This window comes from Eulemur rufifrons, chromosome 10, assembly GCF_041146395.1.
Source record: "Eulemur rufifrons isolate Redbay chromosome 10, OSU_ERuf_1, whole genome shotgun sequence".
NCBI classification, from domain to species: Eukaryota; Metazoa; Chordata; class Mammalia; order Primates; family Lemuridae; genus Eulemur; species Eulemur rufifrons.
In genome coordinates this window covers 31647718-31671446 of record NC_090992.1, presented here as the reverse complement: position 1 = coordinate 31671446, position 23729 = coordinate 31647718, and the positions used below count along the sequence as shown (strand labels likewise).

Here is a 23729-nt window from a genome sequence, read left to right as displayed (position 1 = left end):
AGCAGCTTAGGAAAAAGCACATGTTTTTACCCCTACTCAACTTCCTCACTGCCGTGCTTTGCGCAGTTACGTAAGGGGCTGAGGAGGATGAATGAAGAATACTCCTTGCAAAACTGAGAACAGTAGTAGCGGCCTTAATGGCTGCTTAATGCGCCTCACCTGCTGATTTGGAAGCCCTTTAATCACTTGTAGCATGTGAAAGAGAAAGCGATCTGCTACACATTTCCCCCACTGGTACGGGTGAGTTCATAGGTGAACCATACAGGAAGAAGAGGGCATTGCTTAACGAGAAGGAGGGCCTTGCTCGCGATGGGCTTTCACATGCCAAAGCCTCCCACCCCCAACTCTGAGACCCTCAAATGACACATCTAGGCGATGTTTTTCTAAAGGAGGAGAAGTTCACCCTATGGGAGCTACCTGAGCACCACACAGACAATCTGGAGACCTGGCTTCTAGTCCTGGCCCTGTCACAGAAAGGCATGTGACCTCGGCCACTTTCCTCTACCTGTGCAACGAAGCCGTGGAGAACACCTTTCCACCGCCCCTCCACAGTTCTATAGTTCCATCGTTCAATGGGAGGTGGAGATGGCATTCAGAATTAACAATACAAAGGAGGTGCCTTTTTAGTTCCGCTTGGCCTGAGTCCCTGCCTCCTGGACAGAAGTGGGAAACAGATGAGCATCTGGCTCCCTGGCCTGGGCCATAGAATCACAGAGCTGTGGGTGGCTGGCAAGAAACCTCAGTGTTTATCAAGAGCCCTCCTTCATTCAACAAAAATTTACTCAGCAGTTGTGTTGAGCAGAGTGTGGGCAGAGATGGCGGCTGTTGTGTTCCCTGATTTATCCATGCTGCCTAGGGCAGCGCCTGGCACACAGTAGGTGTTCATTACACATCTGTTGAATGATGGGTAGTCTCCTGCAGCAGCATCATCGAGGGGAGCCTATTAAATGCAGATTCCTGGGCCCACCGCAGACCTGCTGAATTGGAATCTCTGGTGATAGGGCTCAGGTGACCGATATGCCCTCCAGAGTTTGAGAACCACAGCTGTAGTGTCTGGATAAAGCATTCTCCTGTTATCAGAAGGGAGAAAACGCTGATGTGCTTACTTTTGAGTGTTTGTTGGTAGTGACTAACATATTCAAGTCCGATAGGTTCATTTTGCGGTAGTCATATCCTTGGAGGCTGGAGAGTTCTGGGATTTGCTCTGGGCACACACGGGGCTCACTTTCATTAATCTCGGGGAAGTCAAAGCTGATAAAAAGGTGGAGAAGATAGGAGTCAAGTCACATGACGTCCACGTTTGGCATTATCATTGCCCTTCACTTGGAAGTCATAAAACAAGAAATGTGCCGCCATTCTAGCTTCCCTGGAGTGGTTAGCTGGTGTGAGGTTTTTCTCACTCCCTTTCAAGGGTCTGTGGCTTAGATTGTGTACAGACCTGAGTTCAAGTCTCAGCTGTGTCTCCAACTGCTTGTTCTGGGGCTACTTGCTTTAACTCCTTCTAAGCTTTTGTTTCCTCACTCATAACATGGGCATCACAATTTACTCTACTGAGGGTTGCTGAAAGGTTAGAGATGATGTAAATTCAAGTGTTCTGGCACATGCTTAGTGCAGAAAAGTGCTAAGTTTGGGCTGATACCTACAAACTACCACAACATCCGCGCTGGAGGATTCCATAGCGGTTCATCTAGCCCGGCCCTTTCATTTTCTAGGTAGGAAAAGCAGCTTCAGAGAGGGGAGGCAGACGGCACGGGATCAGCTAGCACCTTAGGTTCCTTGAGGGCTTTTAATGAAGAACTTCAAATTCCTCTGTGGGCCAGAGAGGGTGAAGGGGCTGAGAGACCATGTGGGTGGCTTGTGATGAAGGAATTCCTGGGACAAGATGCTTTTGAAAAGGATGTTAGATATTTCAGGTGGGGACCCTTCTCACCTAAGTATCCTGCCAGCCAGAAGCCTGTTCTGAGGATACAACGGGGATTAGTGAGAAGGTCCCCGAGGCCGGCGAGGCCGGGCAATCTTCGAGCTTTTCTGTCAACATCAGAGTTTTAAAAACAAATGGCTCTGGAAAAGTGCTGTTGAGGCCTTCCCTGGCAAGGAACTGAATGGCACCGTGGCTCCGCAAGGCCAAGGCTAGAGGTGACTGGCCTTGGGGACCCTCCAAGTTTGGCCTCAAAACCAGTCGGGGGCCAGGCTGGATCTGGTAGGGGCATCTCTGGAAACCATCCCAGATGACTCTGAGTCTGGTACCCAGAGCAGCAGCAGAAGAATTGGGTCTTGGGAAAGTTCAAGTCCTTAGTGCTAATGGCGATGATGGTGATGATGACAGTGGTGACGGGCACTTCCTATCTGCCAGACGCCAGGCCAAGCGATTTAATTTACATGCATTGTTTCATTCGGTCCTCGCAAGATCCCGATGTGGAGCAGCACCACTACTATGCCCATTTTACAGATGAGGAAACTGGGGCTCAGCGAGGTTAAGTAAATAAACAAGGGCACATAGCTAGTTTGCCTTAGGATCCAAATCTAAATGTACTGGAGTCCAGGGTAAGCCAGCGGCCTGTCAGTGCTGGAAGAAAGGCAAGTAACACTGGCCAGTGACTTCCAGGGACATATAGTTTATCCTCATTTTAACAAATGAGGAAACAGAGGAGCAGAGGGCTTAGCATTTTTCCCCATGAGGTCAGGCACCACGCCAAGCACTTTATATATACTGTCTCTTCAATCATCAGAACATCCCTGTGAAGTAAGTGATTGTAGGATCCCCATTCGTGCAGATGAGGAAACCCAGGCCTGAGACTAAATGACCTGCTGAGGTTCCAAACCAGGCAGTGTGAGCCCATGGCCCATGCTCTCAACCTCCCGACTTGCCCAATACTGGAAGAAGATGTGGCAGGGGCTGGACCAGAACCCAGAACTCCTGAGTCCCAGCCTAGTGCTCTGAGGTTAGACGTAGGCTCTCTGTTGGAATGTATTGTTCCTTAAAAGCATGCTGGCTTCAAGCCCAAAGAGTGAAATCACGCCCTGCGGTTCTGGGAACCTTAGGCTGGAGAAGAAGGAAGCTGTTGCTCTGGTGTTCAAGTCTAAGCAGGTGTGCTGGGGACTCTCCCTTTGCTTCCTCTCTGGCTCCAAGGGAGACCTTGCTGGGAGGGTTGGGTGGGGCGACCCTTATGTGTGGAGGGTGGGAGGAGGGCAGGAGGCAGGCGTGCCCAATAAAACATGCCCAAATCTTCCCGCCTTCTTGCCTTTATCCAGGCCGTGCCCTCACTCCTGGCTGGCATATTGCAAGGCACGGTGCTGAGAGCTCAAGGTTGGCGTCAGGAGGCCTGAGTTCTGGTTCTGGCTCAGGCACTCGCTCCATGTGCACCCTTGACCGTCAATTTCCTTATCTGTTCGTGTGAGGTGGTGGTGGCAGAGGACCAAAATTCTGCAGCTTTTTCAGTTAACACATTATTTATTAAGCAACTACTATGTGCCAAGAATTAGAAATACAGTAAGTGCAAAAGCATATTTAGGCCCTGCTTTCATGGGTCTTAGAGTCTAGTAAAGAGACACAAAGATCACATCTTCACAGAAACAAATGCAAAAAGGCAACTGTTACCAGTTTCTAAAGGCAAGGCCTGCAGAGTTTAGGAAGCCCATGATGGTGGCGTGGGAGGAGAAGGAATGGCTTGATACGCTGAGGGGTCATCCGAAAAGATGCCCTGAAGACGTGGTTACTAGGTGAATGGCTGCTGGGTGCAGAGTCCCCTTGTGAGAGGGTTCCTCTCAGGGGCTGGGAGGAGGCCAGTAGGCCTGGGGAGGCTGGTAGGACCTCACTATCAGCCATTGTGGTATTTAGTGTTCACAACCAGCATTAAAAGCCATTGTGGGCCACCATAAGAGAAGTCATTGAAGTTTTTTGTGGGGAGGATGTCGAGGGTGACAGGAGAGAGATGGTGAGGTTTAACAGAATATGGGCCAACGCGTCTTTCAAGGGAAAGATAAAAAAAATGCCACCTCCTCCGAGGAGCCTTCTCTGATTTCTCAGCCTTTGATCTATGGTAATTTCTCCCTCCCTCTCAGGCTTGGTAACCTAGGTAGAGAAACTCAAGCCTCCGGGGAGTAAGACCTGCCCTTTCCCTTCCTGCTACTGAAGTGGCCCGCGGCTTAAGACGAGGTCCTACGCCTCCCCGAGCCTCAGTTTCCCCAGCTGTGCAGAAGCAGGTTGTCTCGCAGGGCCCGCCCAACGCTAACGCAACGTGATTCTCTCCGGCAGGAGCGGGGGGCCGCCCGCATTGCTGCGCAGGCAGCCGACTGCTGGCTGGGGTACCGCCACCCGGCTGCGGGCGCCTTCCTCCCGGCCGGGGGCCGCGGGAGCGGGACGCGGCGCCAGACGCTGCGCAGGGAAGTGGGAGCGCGACCCCCGGCTCGCTCGGGCGCCGCGCGGCCCCGCCCCCGCAGCCAGCGGCCCTGCGGCAGCCGGGGGCTCGAGCTCCGCCTTCCGCCTCCCGCCGGCCTCGCTCCCGCCTCCCCCCTCCCTCGCTCGCTCGCTCGCTCCCTCCCCCCGGGCCGGCTCGGCTCTGACTCCGCCGCACGCTGCAGCCGCGGCTGGAAGATGGCGGGGAACGACTGCGGCGCGCTGCTGGACGAAGAGCTCTCCTCCTTCTTCCTTAACTATCTCGCTGACACGCAGGTACGGCCCGCCGGGGTCGCGGGCCCGGGGCCAGGGGTGCTGAGCTGCGGGGGCTGCAGCCGCAGCTGCGGAGGCCGGGAGGCGGCGGTGGACGCACTGGGGGATCTGGGGGTTCCAGGCTGCAGAGCCCCCCTTCCACGCGCCCTGCGATGCGATCCGTTACGGGGGCTGGGAACTGGAGGGCCCCCGGCGCGTGCTGGAGCGCTGGGGGCGCTACGGCCGCTGGGGGGGGGTCTCGCTTCGGCCGCTTGGAGTCCGCCCCCCCGCGGGCAGAGCTGTGGGTTACCACGCTTCCTTGGGGAGGTGGAGTCGCGCCAAGGTGTGGGGGACCCTCAGACTGGCGCTGTGTGTTGGAGGAGCGCCCTCAGCGCCCGGCACTTGCTGCCGTACTTTCACGTGGACTTGTGGCCCCGGCACAGGCGCGTGCTCCTGTCCCCGGAGTCCCCTAGTCTTCCAGCCTCTGGTCTCCCGATTGCTGTTGCTGGCCCCCCGCGGCTGCCCACCGGCGCCCGCAGAGCGGAGTTTCCTGCCAGTTGCCGGATAAGGGCTTAGGGGTCTGCGGGGCACGTGGACGTGCGGGCGGAGATAGCGCCTTCCTGGTTTTGCTATCTGGCGGAGCCCCCTGGGAGAAAAGCCGGGCAGGATGGGGGCGGAAGGACTGTCTGGGGGCGCCTGGGTCCCCCTGCGGCGCGCGGCACCGGCGCGCGCTCCACGATGCAGGGGGAAGGGAATGCGAGGCGGCGTCCGGGCTCAGGCTGAGCCTGGGAGCCCCACAGGCGACACGCGCGTGACAGGAGAGGGTGCTTTGGTGTGCCGGGCGGCGGGGGGGGGGGGGGGCGCCGAGGAAGCTGGTGGCTTGGAGACCGGGAGAAGGGAGCTGCTGGGACAAACAGCTACCGAAAACGTCTGCAACAAGGAGTGCGCGCCCCCCACCCCTTCCCCCATTTCCCCCACCCCACGCCTGTTGCAAGCATAAAGTTTGGCTCCAGAGTTAGGGCTTTTTCTCTAGGCGCCCGGCTGCGGGTCACCGGGAGGCCGGGGATGCGGCGGAACCTTGGAGGAGACCCCGGATGCTGGGGCACGCCTGGGCACGGAGAGGGGCCGCTGGGCGGAACCGGGCGCGGCTCACGGGGGCTGGTTTGGTACCTGGAGTGGGAGCGCTGGTGCCGGCCCGTTTTGCATAACACTGGAAGGGAGGGGGAAGGCGAGGGGGGGCGGGAGGTGGGAGGAGAGAGAGGGAAACTTTGCTTCTTGTTATAATCTGCCAGTCTTTGGGCGGCAGCAGCTGTCATGGGACCGGGTGGGCGGGGAGAGGCTTGCAAGCTGACTCCTTGCGGTGAAACGCGACTTGGAGGGGACGCAGCAGCCGCGACGTTCATCTCGGGCGGACTCCGGGTGGCGACTTCGGGCTGGCGGCTGGGACGGCGCGGCGTGGCGGGGTGTCGCCGAGAGGAAGCCCGCCACGCGCGGGGGAAGGCCGGCCCTAGCCCTCAGCGAACGCCGCTGCGTCGGGGAGCCGCGGGTCGCGTGGTCGGTGTCAGGCGCGCTCGGGTGGGTTTGTGGTAGAGGCCGAAGGGGCTAGTGGCGTGTGCTTGCGCTTCTCGAGGTCTGGGGGGAGTGTGATCAGCGGGTTGTGCGCGCGGGTGTATGTGTGTGCACACGCCGCGCGCGCCGGGCGCGTACCTTTACCTCTGACGAAACTGCGGTGGAGCACCCGCCGCTGTCGCCGGGTTCCGTCACACGCCCCGCGCCGGTGTCTGCGCCGAAGGCGGGTCCCAGCCTCTGTAGCTCCGGAGCCGACAGCCTGGGGCCAGAGGGACTGGATCGGGGGTGGGGATGGAGAGGGCAGGATGGCTCCCGGGAAGATACTGTTCCTTGATATTGTCCTGATCGATTGCCTGGGGGCGTCTCCAAATCTCTTGACTAAGACTCGGAGAGGGAGGCCTGAAAGAGCCGGAGACTCGGTCAGAGACCCGATGGCAAGAAAAACCTTACCCCCGTTTTAACTCTTCTTCCGTGTTTGACTCAACAATAATTATTTGCCCCTTTAGCCTAGCCAGCAGGGATATTTCACCCAAGGAAACTAGCAAATTGGGCAATCAGATGTCAGTAGGATCAGTGCAATGAAAGTTAATCTGGGACATTTGCTTTTTTTATGTGACCACGTGACAGGCCGAGGATCTTCTGGTGATCTTGGCCAGCCCAACTTGGGAAGTGTAATTGATAGGACGAACTTTGCGGCCGCCCCTAGAAGGCTCATGGGGCCCAGCCAGAAGGGGACCTGGGCGGGCCATTGTGCGCCGCCTCATTTTACAGTTGGGGAAAGAGGCTGTGAGGGGTGAGCGGCTTGTACGGGACCACGCAGCCAGAGGGTGACAGAGCCACCCAGGGCTCCTGACTCCAGGTCCTGTGTGTTACCTCGAAATAGCACTGGACTTGGAGTCAGAAGGCCTGAGTGGAGTCACCTTCCCCACTCTCTGGCTGGGTGACCCCGCAGCAAGCCATTTTAACTCTCACAGCCGCGTTTCCTCCATCTGTCAAATGGGGCTGGTGGCGCCAGCAGGAGCATCCAGTGGCTTGGTGGTAGGGGTGAGCAGTGTTTGCATGTGAGCTGTCTGGTTGTTCCTGTGACCCCTCTCCTCCCCTTGCCCTTCCCTGACCCTCCTCTCCTCCATTTCTCCCTTTGTGAGCTTTGGGAGAAAGTGGATAAAATGGTAATTCATTGTCTTTGTCCAGAAGATTTTTGTTGTGTTCAGTGGCTAATCCAGGGTTAGATTAGAAGGAGAACTTCTGTTTGGGAGACTTAACTTTTACCCACTGGGACCAAAGTACAGAAATTTAGCAGAACAAGGATGATGAAAGTTTCTTGGAAAGGTTTGGGTCATATATCCCAAAGGACTTTGGGTGATTTCACCTTTGCTCAGGCTGTGTCTTGCCTAGAGTGCCCCCCCCCCACTCGCCCCATCCTGCATGGCCTTCTCCTCTAGTAGCCTCCCAGCCCAGCTTGCCCTGCTTTCTCTCTCCTGGTTTTCTTTGTCTGTGTTATACAACCAAGCACTTTATGTGTGAGTCCAGTGTCTGGTAAGATTCTAGAGCTAAAGTTGTGCCTTTTATCTCTCTGTGCCCACATGGCACCTGTCAGCATGCTGAGCTGTGTTCCTTTGCTCAGCTCTTGGCTAGGCACATGGATTACAGACAGGGGTACAGCTGGGCCCTGCCAAGTAGAAGCTCCCAGGCTGGCAGGGGAGACAGCTGGGCAGTGAGTGTGGGGAGAGAGGAATGCAGAGGCCTGCAGCTGTGGGCAAAAGCTGAGGCTCTGAAGGCCACACAAGTAAGCCCACACTAAATATGGGCTGCTTGAAGTTGCTTGGGATATCAGTCATAGATGCCCAAAATGTCAGAGTTGGCAGGGACTTTAGAAATCACCTGTTCCAACCCCTTATCACTTAAAAATATTTAATTATAGAATTGTTAGAAAATACTACCAAGCATAAAGAGAAAATTACAAGTATGTAACATGACCCAAAGATAACCACTATTAATTTTCATATATATTTCCAAACTTTTTTCTTTCCTATTCATGTAGACCTCATCTTTTTTGCAAAAATGGAGTCATTCTGAATGTATTAATTTACAACTTGGAATCATCCTCTTTTGTGACTTAATTTTTCTCCTCCAAACCAAGATGCTGTGAACATCTTTTCAATCAATAAATATTCTATGTAATATCTTAATGGTTATGTAGTATTTCATTGAGAGTTTAACCAAAATGTATTTAATCAATCCTTTATTGTTACTCATGTAAGTTGTTTACATTTTTTTTTTTTGCTATTGTAAGTAATGCTAAAATGGATATTTTTGTGTATATGTCTTTTTTCTTTCCTTTAAATTCCTAGAAATGAAATTACTCCATCAAAGGGATTGTGCAGATGTTTGGTAAACCCATTCCTGGACTGCCTTCTAGAAAGATTGTACTAATTTATACACCAGCATTGTGTCGGAATGGTTGGTTGCCCACGTCCAGATAACTCTTGGTATTTTCATTGTTTTTCATTTTTACCAGTCTGTTCTTCAATAAATTCTGTCACTCTTACTGTTTAATGTGCATTTCTTTGATTACTTGTGATGCTGAACTTTTTCCCATATGATCATGGGCCATTTGTTTGGTGTTGGTGAACTTGACCCATTTGCAATTGATATCCTGTCCCCTCATTGTTCTAAAGCTGGAACTGAGCATCCTGCCACATGGAAAATTGGGAAAAGGGCTTAAGTCCTAGTGTTCACTTCTTAGGTCTGGAATATTGCTGCCTCTACAGCCCTTGAGGCCAGGGCCAACTTCTTTTCCAAGTCAAAGTTCTAGCCATGTACAGAAGCAGGGTACATTTGTCCTTTGCTGGGTGCACTTGTCTACCTTTTCATCTCTGTGAGACCAGGGAGAGTAACTTCTTCACCTGAGTCCCTAAGGGGCCGTGTTCACCGGAGACCTGGGCTCCACTTTCACTGGGGCTCCCGGCTGGTGCTAGTGATTGGGATGCCTGTGAAACCCAGGCAAGGTAATGGCCCAGCAGCTGGGCCCTGGGGGCTCATATTTCCCCTTTACCTTGGGGCCCTCTTCTCCCCAGCAGGTGCAGGCCAGCCAGAAGTGCCACTCTGCCACAATGTGAGTCACCCTTTTCCTTCTCTCTCTGAAATAGTAGAAAGAATACTGGCCTGAGTCAGACGCAGCCTTGCAAATGGGGGCTCAGGCCTGGCAGTGCATTGCAAGAGCATTGCAGCGCTCACCTCTCCTGTCTCCTTCATCACTGTCATCATCAACGATATTTACTGAGTGTCCTCTAGTTCCCATGCACTCTTCTGAGCCTTTTGTTTGCGCTATTACATTTCATTCTCACAAAGATTCTGCAAAGTGTAGGTGCTATTTGACAGTTGTACAGATCTTACAGTTTCAGAAAACTTACTGACTTGCTAAAGACTATGTTACCTACGTTACCTTTGAGTGAGCGGAAGATCCAGGATTAGTGGGCAACATTCCCAGACCGCTTGACTCCAAGCTCCTTGAAGACAGGGATACTCTCTGTTTCTGTTCATCATTGTTTTTTTTAATACCTTGTACACCAAGAGCAAATGGAGGCACATTGTATGGAGAGAATTACAGAATGCTAGACAGAAGCAAAGTCCCTTTGCTTCTCTAAATTGCTTCTCTAGGCTCTCTCAATCCCAGGGTTGGGAATGAAATAATATCATGGATGTAAGATGAACATTGGCCTGCTGCTCATAAAACTTGGAAATTCTCTCTCTGAAGCACTTTAGAAGGACAGGATTAAGTATAAAGCTAATTTTCATGCATGCCATCTTTTTTTTTTTTACATAAAAAAGAGAAGCGTAATTCTTATTATGTGAGGGTGAAGGGGAACCTGAATGAAGTCATTTGGAAGAGAATGAGCAGGGTCAGTTCCTTATCTGTCCCATGCATACTCAGTCGTTGCAGAATCAATTGGATTGCATTGGCCTTTCTCTTCCTCTCGCCTTCCTCCAGTTTAGGGCCTCGCCCTTTCACAACGGGATTCCTGAAATTGCAACCAAACAGGTCTTTGCCATACCAGGCTTTGTCTTCTCCCATTCGTCCTTGGCCCCGTTGGCAGATCAGTCCTTTTACAGTGCGTGTCTGATGTCACTCCCTTGCTCATGCATCTCCCATGCCTCCTCAATACTTTTTCTTAAGATACTTTATTTTTTTAGAGCAGATTTGAGTTCACAGCACAATGGAGAGGAAGGTACAGACATTTCCCGTATGCCCTGCCCCCAACATGCACAGCCTCCCCCATTATGCGTATTCCCCACCAGAGTGGTAGATTTGTTACAGTTGATGAACCCACACTGACACTCCATTATCACCCAGAGTCCACGTTTATGGTAGGGTTCCCCGCTGGTGTTGTACATCCTAGGGGTTCAGACACGTGTGATGACATGCATGCAGCACTGCAGTGTCACGCAGAGTGGTGTCACTGCCCTAAAAACCCTCTGCTCTACCTATTCGCTTCTCCCTGCCCTACTCCCGGAAACCACTGATCTTTTTACGGATTCAATAGTTTTGCCTTTTATAGAATATCATGTAGTTGGAATCATACAGTATGTAGCCTCTTCAGGTTGGTTTTTTTTTTACTTAGTAATATGTATTTAAGTTTCCAACATGTCTTTTCATATCTTGATATCTCGGCTCTCAGAGACTTTTAAATTAAAGCCTAAACTCTAAGCTGATGTCCGAGGAAGTTGGAGAATTAGACCCCTGAATTTATCCTGAGTTGTCTAAAGCAGACAATCCCTTTTGGAGTCCTGGCTTTCCCCATTATAGGCCCTGAATTTTCCTCCTTGGGCTTGGGCTCCTGCTGTTTTTTTCTGTGTCCCCTGTCTTCTGGCATTGGTGATGCCTTCTCTCACCTGCAGGCCAGCTGCTCCGTCCCCTGTGTGGAGTATGCAGGCCTGGCAGAGGACTCACTCTGGAATCCCCTTACTGGCTTTGAGTCCTGGTTCTGCTTTCCCGGCTGAGGCCTCCGGCGGGTCACATAACCTGTCTGAGCTTCCATTTCCGCATGTGGGAAAACAATCATAAACCAGACTGCCCGTATGAGATTCTTGTGAAGAGTCAATCAAAATCTAATGACAGCATGGATTTAAAACACGTAACACAGGCTTGGCGTAGAATGAGCACCAAATCATAGAGATAGCTCTTCTCAGAGAGATCATATTAAGTGTTAGTTTGGGAATCACTCCTGAATGTTAAACGCCACGAGGACAAGGATTTTTGTTTCATTCACCATTTTTTCCCCCACAATGAACAGATCTGTGCCTGGAACATAGGAGACGTTTAATAAATCCTCCTGAGTGAGTGGCTATGCTGGACCGTGAGCCTCTGCAGGGCAGACACCGCTGCTCCTTTTACATCCTCAGTCCATGTGTTCCTGAGGAGGGATGGACTAATGAGTGCTCGCGGAATGAACGGGAATGTTCTCTCCCCACCTCCATCCCTGCCATTTTAATGTATTCATAGCCTACCAGGACTTCAAGCCCCTGCTTGAAACCCTATCCTCTCCGGAAAGCCTTGTAAGCTACTGGTCTTCTGCCTCTACCTCCCCAGTGGCACGTGCCACTTACTGCCACATGGTATCTGTGTGTGCTTGTGTCCCTACAACTGGACTGAAAGCTCTGGGAGGGCAAGAAGGAGTTATTTCTATCCTGGACTAGCATGTGGTTACCCATTAAGTAGAAAAGTTTTTGAGCAAGAGAATTTTTTGTGTGTTTAGGTGTCAGGTTCTCTGAAAAGAACTTTGTATTTTAAACATTTTAGCATAGGATGTAGACAGTGGTGAGAACAGTCCAGTGAACCACATGCCCCTGTCACCCAGTTTCCACTGTGACCGACCTGTGGCAGTTCTAGTTCCATCGACCTGCTCAATGCATCATTTTGTCCGTGAGTATTTCAGTGTATATCTGTGGGAAGACTTAGGAGTACTGTTGTGCGGGTTTCTCCAACAACCCTGTGAGCTTGGCTCAGTTTTCCCCATTTTGTAAGTGACAAAATTGAGGTGCAGGGAGGTTAGGTCAGTGGCTCAGGGTCTCCCACTTAGTGAGTAGCTGACCTGGGATTTGAACCTTGGATGTGAGAGGCTCCCTCTCCTGCCAGGCTTGGAAGAGCCCTTGGAGAGCATCGGGTCTACTTTGCCTTTTCCAGAAGAGGGGGCACAGAGGTGCAGGAGGAGAAGCCACATAGCTGGAGGAGGCCCAGGTCCCTGGCTCCCCTACCAGTTCTTTTCCAGTGTCAGGGCTTGGCTCTGGTGGAGGGACAAGGTGGGTTTTCCTCTAAGAGTCACCGTTGCCCAGGGTGGCTGGGCTTTGGGTGGCTGTGGAGCCCTGGGCAAGGTCCACCATCACCCCTGGACAGGCTGCATTTTCTTCCTAACTGCCAAAGGTCCCACCTGCACCCCTTGCTGTTGCCTATTGGATTTCTCATTAGATGCTCGGGACCACCCAGTGAGGGACACAGGGCTGAGGAGTCAGCAGCCTGTGTCCACAGAGCTCAGAGAGCAGGGGCCTGGACTGAGGTCACACAGCTGGGCTGGGCACAGCGGCTATGGGTTCATGGTGGCAGCTGGAGTTGCCACCCAAATCTAGAGTAGGAGACCAGAGAGACTTTTACAGATGGGAGGAGAAAGTCATTGATTAATTATCCCCCAAGACCTGTAATTGCTGCTTGGTGTTTTAGGTAAGAAAACAAACATTTGCCCTAATAATTTGTTTAGGTAGCTGAGAGAGCTTTGAGTTCTAGGATTGGGCTTTGCTTGGGCCGAGCCCTGTGGCCTTGGCAGAGAATTTGTTTGTGCCTTGGGTTTTTCATCTAGGAAGCTGGGCTGATGGTAGCACATACTTTAAAGGGTTTTAGTGAAGACGAATTGAGGGAATGCCTGTAACGTGTTTAGAAATGCTCAGTTAGTATTATAGTAGCCCTGTTAATATTAAAAGAGACAAATAAAACACACACCCTACTATTCATCTTCCCTGACCTCTTGGTCCTTGAGCCTGCTGAGGCCCTGAGCTTCCTCTCTGGAATATTTTGTTTTCCTTCCCCCCGTACTTCTTGGGGAGCGGAAGAGGGATCCCTTCCAGCCTTAGCAAGTGTCGCAGCACTGACTTAGGAAACCAAATCCAGGTGGATGCCACTTGAAGAGAGGAGAAGAAATATCAGATTGTGGTTAAGAGCTCTGGGCTTTGGAGTTTAACCACCTAAGGTTCGGATCAGGGCTCTACCACTTACTGGCTGCGGGACCTTGAGCAAGTATCTTAATCTCTCTGACCCCAGTTACAAAATTGGGGGTATTCATAGTATAACTGCAGAGGATAAATAAGGCTTGCAGCATTGCTTGACATATAGCAAGCGCTCAGTAAATTGTAGTCACTATTATGATGATGACAATGACAATAATGTAAAATATAAACCATAAATGTCAACTTGAGCTTTCCCAGAGTTGGGAGTGCCTCAGAGACCATTTTGCTTAATACCCTTACCTTGAAGTGAGGAAACAGACTGGGAGCAGCCCAGGGGGTGCCTTCAGGTCACTCAGCAGAGGCAGGACAGGACCCTCGGCTGCCGTCTGCTCGGCCAGGGCTGGCTCTGTGGAGCAGGGACTCAACTGTCTGGGATCCACTGTCTGGGAACTCAGCCGGGCGAGCCCTGCTTGGCTGAGATGGATGCTCCCCGATAGCTCTGCAGCCGTATTTTTTCCTTGTGATTGCCTGACAGAACACACTCATTTAGCAGAGGGAGAGCGAGAAGACGTTAGAAACCAGCCAGGCCCTGAGCAATTGCAGCAGCCGGCCCACGAGTTGCTCCCTGATGTTGCCATGGCAAACAGCCTTGGCAACGTGGCTGCTCACGCCTTTATTTCTGGTCTCTGGCTCCTCGTAGGGAAGTGTGGTACCTGGAACATTGGGGAAGGCCCTGCCCCTAGCTCCTTGGCACTGAGAGCGACCTGGCTTTCATGCTGCTAGTGATCCGAGATCACAGCAGCCCCTGCTCAAAACACCTACAGGACCTGCAGAAGCAGGCTCTTGGGTTTAGCATTCAAGGCCTCACCTGCCCATCCATGCAACAGTCCATCTGTTGATCGACCCCTATGTGTGTGGCCATGCCTCACTGTTCCCACTGCTGCAAGAGCAGAACCACATTCTGAACATGAACCCTGGTGTTAGGGGTTTTCTGTCGGCCTCGTCTTCAACCATGTCCTTTAACAGTAATGATGATGATGAGAACAGTTAACAACCACTAGCCCTTTCAGGAAATTACTCTGCTAGGCCTTGTGCTATGTTCTTCACATATAATCACATTTAACCTCGGAGGAACCCCATGGAGCAATCCCCACGGGTATCCCCATTTTACAACTGGGTGGACCTAGACTGATCCAGAGTTGTGGTGCTCCTGCCGGTCTGCAGTCCCTCCCCTACACCAGGTGGTGATGCAGGTGATCGCTACGTGGAGTCTGTTCCTCCTCCTCACCCCTCCCCATCTCCAGCTGCTTCCTTCAAGGCCCAGCCCAGGTGCTCCCTCCTCTCACCCCCCTCTCAGAACTGCCCCCTTTTTGCTCTGCCGTCCCACAGTCTGTTACAGATGCCTTGTGTCCCCTTTCTTCCTTCTATGCCCTGTCACCCTGGTGACAGACTGGGGAAACTGGCTAAGGAGGAGAGCTTGGAACGCCCAGGTGAGGGGCTTGGACTTGACAGGCAGTGGGGAGTCAGCAAAGGATTTCACTATCATTATTATTAATAACAGTAATCATGTATAATAGCCAACACTTAGAGACTACTTGGTACGTACCAGATACTGAGCCAGGACCTTTAGGTGTATTATCTTGTTCAGTCCTCAACTACTCAGTGAGGTTGGTACTATGACACATGAGAAAACTGAGACTTAGAGAAGTTCAGTGACTCTCCCCAAGTCCCCTGGCTAGGAAGTGGCAGGGCTGGGATTTGAACCTAGGTCTGCCTGGCTTCAGAGCACATGGTGCTGCCCCCTGCAGTGTGGCTAGTCTGGCTGAGCACAGAGAAAGGCCGGGAGTGGGGTGACAGGCTTCTGTGGTGCAGCCCAGGTGGGCGGTAGGGCCTGCGCCCAGCCTCATCAGTGGGGTCGGTGGAAGTTGCTGGATATGGGAGAGAAGGCACAGAGTGCAGGGGGCTCCGAGTGGTGCCCTCCCAGCCGAGGTGGGGGTGCGGAGGAGGATTTGTATGGGGAGGACATCCATTTATTCAGGGCCAGTTCTGTCTCCTTCCCTGGCCTTCCCTGGAGTCTGGTTAAATGCAAAACTGTAGCCTCAGCCTATTAAAACCTTGGTTTATGTGTTTATTAGATACTGTTCTCTCTTCTCTACCCAGTCAGGCCTGGAGCTCCCCAAGGAAAGGGACCTCATCAAGCCGGTTCACCATCAAATCCCCCAGTGACTTATCACTTCCTGGCACACTGTAGGCCCCCAATCAATGCTTGTTGAGTGACTGAATGAATGAACAAGTGCTGTTTGATTGTTCAGAAAATTCATCTAACATTTGCCTGGCCCCAGAGGCCCTTCTCTGTGCTGGGTGCTGTGCTAGGATGTGTGGGTGAGGTGAGTCCAGGGGTATTGTATCAGTCCCCACCAGGAGCCCACTGCCCTTGTCACCAAGATAAGCCTTACACACAAAGAAATCAAAGGTAAACACTTGGGGAGCCACCATAACCCCGATCAGAATATACCTCCAGCGCGCAGGTCTTTGTGGAATGTTAAGTCACTGTTAGGAATCCAGTCTGTTACAGGGCATTGCTCTGGCCCAACTGGGGAGGGGCTCAGAGCTTCAGGAGTCTTGGTATCTGCAGGGAGGTGTCTGGTCAAATGTCCCCACATCCTCCAGGAAGACTAAAACCAGCAACTTGCACTGGCCTCATGCCCATTGCCCAACCACTCATTCCAGAGGGACTAGGCAGGCTGACCTCCACTCAGGGGGAAGAAAGGGGAACGAAGAGGAGAGGACTTGGGGACCTGTGGCCACGGTGTCCAGCCCAAGAGTATTAACTTTATGCTGTATGCATCTTCCTTGCTCAGAATCCCCTCACGTGTCCTACTGGTCACCCTTCCTACTTAGGGCCAATTTACTTTTAGTTTGCACACAGTTCTTACAAGCTGGGCAGTCACGTCCAGGCCTCATGACATTAGAAGCTGCAAATCAGCTCTGCTTGTGTGTGCCTGCGTGGGGTGAGAGGTGAGGCCTTAGCAGAGGCAGACAGACATGTGGACTGGAGACAAACATGTGGACTGCAGCGCTGAAGGCAGCTGGGGGCCGTTTAGTGAAGGGCCAAAGGGGTCCTGCGCACCCCTCTCGCTCCTGAATACATGACTGCATGAAAGTGCAAAGCTAATGCAGGGTGAAGACAGTGTACCACCCCTGAGGAAAGGTATACTCTGTTCCCTGTTCTCTCTTTGAGGAAGCAAGGAAGTGTGAAGTACATTTTGGTATTACCATCAAACGTAGGAAGTCTCTCAAAAGCCGGAAAAAGTTCTGGCATTCCAGGTTATTTATAAACTTTGCTCATTGTGAGCACACATTATTCCTTGATGATGCCAGATGAGTAAGGCGTTAGTCTAGCCAGAAAACTTTCTTTGAAAGTTAATTCCATCTCAGAAAATGAGGTATTGCCTTTCCCATCTCCAGGGCTGCGTGGGGCGGCACAAGGAGCACACGGTTAGGCAAACGCTGACCGGCCTCAGAAACAGTGAACTCCGTGATGGATGAGAGCCTGGGCTTTCGAGTGAAACTGTTTGGTCCAAATCTTAGCTTTGTGATGTTTAGTTGTGTGATCTACGGAGGTAGATAGCTGCCTTGTGCTCTAGTTAGCCAGCTCCCAAGTGGGAGTGATCACAGGACTTACCTCCCGGGCTTGGTAGAACCAAGCAGTGGTTCTCAGCCAGGAGTGCACGTCAGAATCAACAGTGTAGTTTAAAAAAAAAAATCATCATTACACATTTGGGGCTGCCCCAGACCTGTTGAGTGAGAATTTTTGAGAGTAGGCCCTTAAGCTTCTACGTTTTTTTTTTTTTTTTTGGAGACAGAGTCTCACTTTGTTGCCCAGGCTAGAGTGAGTGCCGTGGTGTCAGCTCACAGCAACCTCAAACTCCTGAGCTCAAGGGATCCTCCTGTCTCAGCCTCCCGAGTAGCTGGGACTACAGGCATGCACCACCATGCCCGGCTAATTTTTTCTATATATATTTTTAGCTGTCCATATAATTTCTTTCTATTTTTAGTAGAGATGGGGTCTCGCTCTTGCTCAGGCTGGTCTCGAACTCCTGAGTTCAAACGATCCGCCCACCTCGGCCTCCCAGAGTGCTAGGATTACAGGCGTGAGCCACCGCGCCCGGCCAAGCTTCTACGTTTTTGAAAAACTTCTCCGTTGACACCTCTGCTTTGGTACTAAAAAATCAGGTGCTGTTTGGAGAGTGTTATTAACTGTTGGTTCCCTTCCCTCTCTGTCTTTCCTGCCTCAGTTTCGAACACAGGGTAGCCTTTGGCGTACAAATGGCCAAAGAACAGATGGAAGGCAGCTTCATAATTAATGCCTGTGTGGAGCAGGGCAGCTTCTTTATCTGCTATTTACACTTGATCTTCACCGAAGTCTCGTGTCACAGGCAAAAGGAGAGGCGTGTTCCCACGTCGTAGGTGGGCACCTGGAGGACAGAGCGTGACTCGATAGGATCCTGCAGCTAATCGGTTTTCGAACGTTTGTCTTTATCCCTGTATCTGTCCTCCTTCGTCCTCAGCATCGAAGGTGGGGCATCAGGATTGCTTTCGGAGGTGAGTGGGTCGGAAGAGAGGGAAGAGGGGAACCTGAGAGGATGCACGTCACCTACAGACCGCAGACCAGTGATCATTTGATGTAGCAGAACCCTTAAAGATCAGAGGGTGGCCGGGCGCGGTGGCTCACGCCTGTAATCCTAGCACTCTGGGAGGCCGAGGCGGGTGGATCGCTCGAGGTCAGGAGTTCGAGACCAGCCTGAGCAAGAGCGAGACCCTGTCTCTACTAAAAATAGAAAGAAATTATCTGGCCAACTAAAATATATATAAAAAAAATTAGCCGGGCATGGTGGTGCACGCCTGTAGTCCCAGCTACTCGGGAGGCTGAGGCAGGAGGATCGCTTAAGCCCAGGAGTTTGAGGTTGCTGTGAGCTAGGCTGATGCCACGGCACTCACTCTAGCCTGGGCAACAAAGTGAGACTCTGTCTCAAAAAAAAAAAAAAAAAGAAAAGATCAGAGGTTACTGGTCACAGTCCCAGGCCATGCAGCAGTCTCGGGGTAGCAGCAGGACTAGAATCTACTTCTAATGCCCAGTGCACTGCCCTCCCAGCTGTGTGTGCAGCTTCTACCGCGCGGGCAGGCTGTGGCGCGAGTGACAACAGCGGTAGTCTCTGAGCTGGCGTAGTGAGAGGCCTTTGCCCTTGCTGTTCCCTCTGCCCGGCATGCTCTTCCCTCACTCCTTCAGGTCCTCTCGGGTGTCATCTCCTCGGAAAGGCCTTCCCTGGCCCTCCTGCCCTGCCTGCTGTCTGTCCCCGTACCCTGTTCTCTTATCTTAAGGCAGGTACCACTCCCGGATGCTTTTGCTTATTAATTTGTTCCTCGTTGTTGCCTGTCACCGCTCTGGGAACGGAAGCTCCACAAGGACTAGACGTTGCCTGACCGATTCCCGCTGTGTCTGTAGGACCTGGAGTCGGGCCTGGCGCATGCTTGAACTCATTGAATATTTCCTTTTCTGGTTTTTTTTCCCCCTCCCCCCAATTTTTTTATTGTGGCAAAATACACATAACATAAAATTGACTATCTTTACCCATTTTAAGTGCACAGATCAGTGGTATTAAATACATTCATCTTGTGCAACCATCACCACTCTCCATCCACCTCCAGCACTCTTTTCGTCTTGTAAAACGGGAACTCTGTACCCATATAAACAATCATCCCGTTCTCCCCTCCCCCAGCCCCTGGCAACCGCCATTCTGCTTTCTGCTCTGTGAGTTTGAGTACTCTGAGTACCTCCTATAGTATGTGTCCTTTTTTCACTGGCTTATTTCACTTAATGTCATCCAGGCTCATCCCTGTTGTGGCATATGTCAGAATTTCATTCCTTTTTAAGGTGGCATAATATTTCATTGTATGTGTATGCCACCTTTTGCTTACCCATTCGTTGACGGACACTTGTGTTGCTTCCGCATTTTAGCTGTTGTGAATCACGGTGCTGAGAACGTGGACGCACAGGTATCTCTTGGAGACCCTGCTTTCAGCTCATTCGAGCGTATGCCCAGAGCTGGAATTGCTGGATGATATGGTAATTCTATTTTTAGTCTTTTTGAGGAACTGCCACGTAGTTTTCTAAAGTGGCCGTACCATTTTACATTCCTACCAACAGCACGCAGGGTTCGGTTTTCTCCACGTCCTCTCCAGCAGTTATTTGTCTGGTTTCCCTGGTAGTGGCCATCCTAATGGACGTGAGGTCGTATCTCATTGTAGTTATGATTTGCGTTTCCCTAACTGAGCGTCTTTTCATGTGCTTACTGGCCATTGGCATATCTTCTTTGGAGAAATGTCTATTCAAGTTACTTGCCTATTTTTTTAACTTGGGTGGTTTGGACTTTTATTGTTGAGTTTTAGGAGTTCTCTGTATATTCTGGCTATTCCTCCCTGATCAGATACATGATTTGCAATATTGTCTCTCATTCTATGAGTTGCCTTTTTATTCTGTTGATTGTATCTTTGGAATCACAAAATTTAAAATTTCATGTAGTCTCATTGTTTCTTTCATTGCCTGTGTCTTTGGTGTCATATCTAAGAAATCATTGTCACATCCAATGTCATGAAGCTTTTGCCCCACATGTGGCCTTCTGGATCCTTGAGTGTGGCCTTTGACTGAATCCAAATTTTACAGAACAAATCCTTTTAAGAAATGCATTTGTTTTGTGAAGTTTGGATTTGGTCGAGGGGCCGCACTCGGGGGTCTGGAGGGCCACATGTGGCCTTGAGGCTGCAGGTTCCCCACCCGCTAACATTTAGGTCATTTTGAGTTAATTTTTATACATAGTGTTAGGTAAGAGTCCCACTTCTTTTGCATCACTGAATGTTTCTTGAATGAATGAATGAGTAAATGGGCCAAGCCCTTAAACTTTCCTAACCACTGCGCTGAGCTCACTAACTCTCCCAGCAGCCCCAGGAGAGAAATGGGATCAGCCCTGCTCCTTCTCATGAGGGACCTGAGGCTCAAGGGGTGAGTGCTGGGCCGGGGGTTAGCTCCTTTGCTGACCAAGCCACACAGAGGCCCCCAGGGCCCAGCAGGCAGGCATGACCAGGGCCTTGCCCCAAGAAGTCATGCCCCAGTGCCCCAGTGACCTCACACCACTTTCTCCTCGGGGTTGGGCAACAGCTCCTCCCTGTCCCGTGGGTGTGGGCACCAACTACCTGCTCTGCAGTGCTCTGGGCCTGCAGCCTTCTCCCGCCCTTGCTCTTTGTCCTAGTAGCTGAAGGAGTGGCTGCCTGGCTTGCACTTTCTGGTCCACCCCCCAGCAGGAATGTGGCAATCTCTGCTGAGCCTGCGGCCCCTCCTGCCCAGGGGTGGTAGTGGACCTTGGGCCAGGCACTGCAGCAGGCAAACACAGGGGACAGTGGGTCGAGGCTGCTTTGTCAGAGTAGGCCCAGAGTGGTGGAGCAAGTCGTGGGGAAAGCAGGGTAGGCTCAAGGAGGAGTGAGGTGACAAGTAGGAGAGGGACGAGGGGGCTTAGAACTCATCCCAGAATTCACTTCCTTTGCTCAGATGACCTGTCAGTAAATTTTCAATGATCTAGTTAGGAGACAACCAGAGGAGAAGCAGTATCAGCTAGTTCCAGGTGGTGTGCACAGCCCGGGGTCTGGGTTTTGAGGGCAGTGGGAGGCAGACTAGAACCGTGGTTAAGAACAAAGCTTTGAGTCTGGGTCTATCATTTAGCAGCTGAGTGACTCAGGTCATGTTATTTATTCTGTCTGGGCCTCAGTGTCCTCACCCGTGAAATGGGGTAATAATATGTATCTCAATGAGTGGTTGAAAAGATGAGAAGATACAACGTCTGAAGAGCTTAGTGCAGTGTCTGGGTGTTGTTATTATCACTAATAACGACCATGGTCCATGACCAGATGGTTTGATGACAGCTTGGTGGAGAAAACTAGTGGGCCCATGAGTTACGGAACTGTGGATTATCATTTGATACCTCCTCCTTTTTCTGTCCATGCAGCAATCACTTCCTCTGTACGGGAAGCTGGGCTGCAGATTTGAGCAAGCCCTGCTCCCTGCCCTGGAAGGGCAGATCTGCAGACGGCCCTGGAGGGTGCCCAGTTTAGACAGTGTCCAGACAGCTTTTACAACAGAAAGGATATTGAAGGATGAGCAGGGGCTGACCAACAGGATGGGAGGGGCCTCCGGGAGAGGGACCCGGCTGTCGGGAAGGCCAGCACGTGGTGTGGCTGGTGGGTGAGCGGCAAGTGACCGGTGGGGGGATCTGAGCTGACGGGACGACCCACGAGGGTGAAGAACAGACAGGATGAATGAAGTGTCTGGGAGAATCACAAGTAGGAACACTGAGATTCCCAGCCTGAGAAGCTTAGCTGGAGGCTGCTCTGGAGAAGTGGAGAGGTCTCGGGAAGGTTTTAGGAGGAGGGTGACTTTGAGAGTGACTAGGTTTTCCCTGGGTGTCACAGGCAGTATGGAATGAGTGGTATTACCCCGTGACCTGGACAGCTCATCCCCAGGCCATGGGCGTGGAGTGGGAGGCACAAGGATTGACACAAAGGCTGGGGCGCAACTTCCCATCTGTAGTCCTGACTGAAGTCCCTCGCACAGTAGAGCAGGAATCGGTGGGGCCAGGCCCCATGGAACCACCAGGTTCCCAAGGGAGAGGGAGAAGTTTAGTTGCTTTATTGAATAACCGTCAATAAATTTAATGACAATGATGATACTTATTGCAATAATAATAATTATTACTCCTAGTTGCCATTGTACCTTTTAGCAATCACTGTGAAATTCACACAGCATTTTCACATCCTCCTGAGGATTTTCATTTCTGTTTTACAGATGAAGAGCCCAAGGCCCAGGGATGTTGCAGTGCCTTGCCCAATAAGGTCACTGTTGCAGGAACTCGACAGGAATGCAGGACTTGTGGCCCCTCAAGTCTGCCTGGTCGAGAAGGGACCGTTTCTGAAAGGGGCCCCTCAGCCATTCATGTCTGTGTCTCGTCTAGACTGAATTCCCCAGATTATCTTGAATTCTCCTTGAAGCAACGATCTCCAGTCTTTTTGGAGTTGCAATATCCTTGTGTGATTTTTGTAACAGTTGCAATCGTGAAACGCCCCCAGAAAATTGTAACTTCCATTGATTTCTCTTTAATTTAGAGTTAAGAAAGAGAAAATCTTGTTTCAAGAATTTTGCAGCTCCACTGGCGATTAGATTGTCATGGTGAGAATATTGTGCGTGGAGTCTGGAGCGAGGCCAGGGCTGCCCCTCTTTGCTGTGTGAACTTAGATAAAGCCTTGCCCCTTCTCTGGGCCTGAGTTTCCTAATCTCTCCCATCTCTGCCATCCTGTGACTCATTATCTTTCTATACTGGAGCTGTTTTAGAGTGTCCTAAACCGAGGATTATGAATTGTGGGGGCTGTTTGCTTTGGTAAAATTCTGCTTGGAGCCGAGCCACCAGGTACTGGATAGAGAGGGAGATTAGTTATGGAGACAGATGGAGCAAGGGAACAGTCACATCTCAGATGGGTGATGTACTTTCCCTGCAGCCAATGGGCAAAGTCAGTTGCAGGTTCTTAACTCCCCAGGTTGTGTCCCCTTTCCTGGTGACAGGTGCTGACTTCTCTTTGAACTGCAAGTTGGAAGAAATGTGTCTTGGGATCATGTGCCTTAAACGAGTGGGTTTGGAAGGAGGAGAAGGCAGAGGAGGAACTCCAGGCAAGAGAATCCCCGATTTCCAACCTCCCCAGTGAATCACGGAACATTGGATAAGTCATTCATGGGGGTGGAAAGATTGGGTGAAAATTGGGAACTTTGGGCCAGATTTTTTTTTTTTTTTTTAAAGGAGCAAGTCATTCAAAGTCCTCTGCTGACAGATTATATCTAAAATGATTTCTTCCTTTTTTCCACAGTACTATTTTATACATCTTGAATTATTTTTTAATCTATAAAACTAACTGCCTTTTAAGTCTCCCCTCTGTTTTAGTTTTTAAGAAAATGTTAATAGGCCGGGCGTGGTGGCTCACGCCTGTAATCCTAGCACCTAGCACTCTGGGAGGCCGAGGCGGGTGGATCGCTCAAGGTCAGGAGTTCGAGACCAGCCTGAGCAAGAGTGAGACCTCGTCTCTACTAAAAATAGAAAGAAATTATATGGACAGCTAAAATATATATATACAAAAAATTAGCCGGGCATGGTGGTGCATGCCTGTAGTCCCAGCTACTCGGGAGGCTGAGGCAGTAGGATCG

At 51.2% G+C, this 23729-nt stretch overlaps 1 protein-coding gene across 2 annotated transcripts in view; it reads left to right on the top strand.

Annotated features, from left to right (window-relative positions):
- The first annotated feature begins 4593 nt into the window (after window positions 1–4593).
- Window positions 4594–23729, top strand: part of PPARGC1B (PPARG coactivator 1 beta) — a 99387-nt gene continuing 80251 nt past the window's right edge. For both annotated transcript variants that reach the window (XM_069483936.1, XM_069483935.1), the window contains exon 1: window positions 4594–4672. In XM_069483936.1, the coding sequence (XP_069340037.1) occupies window positions 4595–4672 (78 nt within the window). In that variant the 5' untranslated portion in view covers window position 4594. The remainder of the gene's footprint in view (window positions 4673–23729) is intronic.